This window comes from Ixodes scapularis, unplaced genomic scaffold (genome assembly GCF_016920785.2).
Source record: "Ixodes scapularis isolate PalLabHiFi unplaced genomic scaffold, ASM1692078v2 PGA_scaffold6__148_contigs__length_123643588, whole genome shotgun sequence".
In the NCBI taxonomy this organism is placed as follows: Eukaryota; Metazoa; Arthropoda; class Arachnida; order Ixodida; family Ixodidae; genus Ixodes; species Ixodes scapularis.
Window position 1 is genome coordinate 64,190,297 of NW_024609881.1, and position 1,039 is coordinate 64,191,335.

Here is a 1,039-nt window from a genome sequence, read left to right on the forward strand (position 1 = left end):
TGCAGGTCTGGGTGGGACACCGCTGCCTCCTGCGGGTACCTGACCTCGAGTTTGAAGGGCTTGCTCCGTAAGAATGTGAGCATCTTGCTCAAGGGCAGCCGGTGCCAGCAGGGGAACACCTCTGCCCAGCTGTGCTCTCCCTTGCCCGGGTCCTAGTACAGCTCGATGGGGTAGGGCTGGGCGTCCACCACCGAAAAGCCTCGCACCTTGAAGATGGGTGACAGCATGGCACACTGCAGGACGCAGCCCCAGGCCACCGCCTCTTCCTCACAGTGTCGTCAAGGGCTCCCGTTGAAGCACCTTGCGGACCAACTGTTTGACCGCCGGAACCAGGACGCCGCCTCCGACCAGCTCCACCGACTCCACGTCCGTCGGCCGCAGCCCGGCCACCTTCAGCGCCCAGGCCATGCTGCGCTCGGCACGCGCTAGCAGTTCGGTGGACATGGCCTCGAAGGTCTCCCACTTCATCTTTCCCGCAACGTCTCCGTCGTTCTTGAACCACTCGATGTTGAGCGGCAAGTCGTGCGAGTTGGCACTCATCCGCTTCTTGAGCCTCTCGCATTCGGTGATGCGGAGCATGCGGGCGCTCCAGTTGGCGGCCAAGTCCAGCTTGTAGCGCTTCTTGAACTCCTGGATGAAGTAGCGCACCAGCACCATGTTGAAGTCGCGGCCTTTGACTCCATCAATGGTGGTGGCGAGCATCTTGAGCCGCTCCTTGTTGAAGGACTCTAGCACCACCTGGAGCGCACAGTGGCCCATGTCCACGAAAGCCACCACGCGCGGCATATCCTCGCGCAGGTCGTTCTTGTAGAAGCCAAAGCTCAGCACTACGGCCATTGTCTACGACCTCACCACCTTCGTCAGTAAGCGCGTCTTCAGCTTCACAAACCATCGGTTCCAAGTCAACCCTACCGCAAGCCAATTTTCGGCTGTCGTGGTCATCGTACGTCAACAGCATGTCTATGCCGTTAACCAATTGTTCAGTGACGGAGCACAAGAGCGGCACCTCTCGAGGGACGCACTCAACGTAGCTTGTAGG

General features: G+C 60.1%; 1 protein-coding gene across 1 annotated transcript; it reads right to left on the reverse strand.

Annotated features, from left to right (window-relative positions):
• Nucleotides 1-267: 267 nt before the first annotated feature.
• LOC115330670 (heat shock 70 kDa protein 4L-like) lies at nt 268-837 on the reverse strand. Its single transcript, XM_040220669.1, has one exon. The coding sequence runs from the start codon at nt 835-837 to the stop codon at nt 268-270; it is 570 nt and encodes a 189-aa protein (XP_040076603.1).
• Between the last annotated feature and the right edge of the window lie 202 nt (nt 838-1,039).

What these genes read in the sequence shown, in the direction of transcription:
- LOC115330670 (XM_040220669.1), bottom strand. Translation starts at nt 837, where the DNA reads ATGGCCGTAGTGCTGAGCTTTGGCTTCTACAAGAACGACCTGCGCGAG.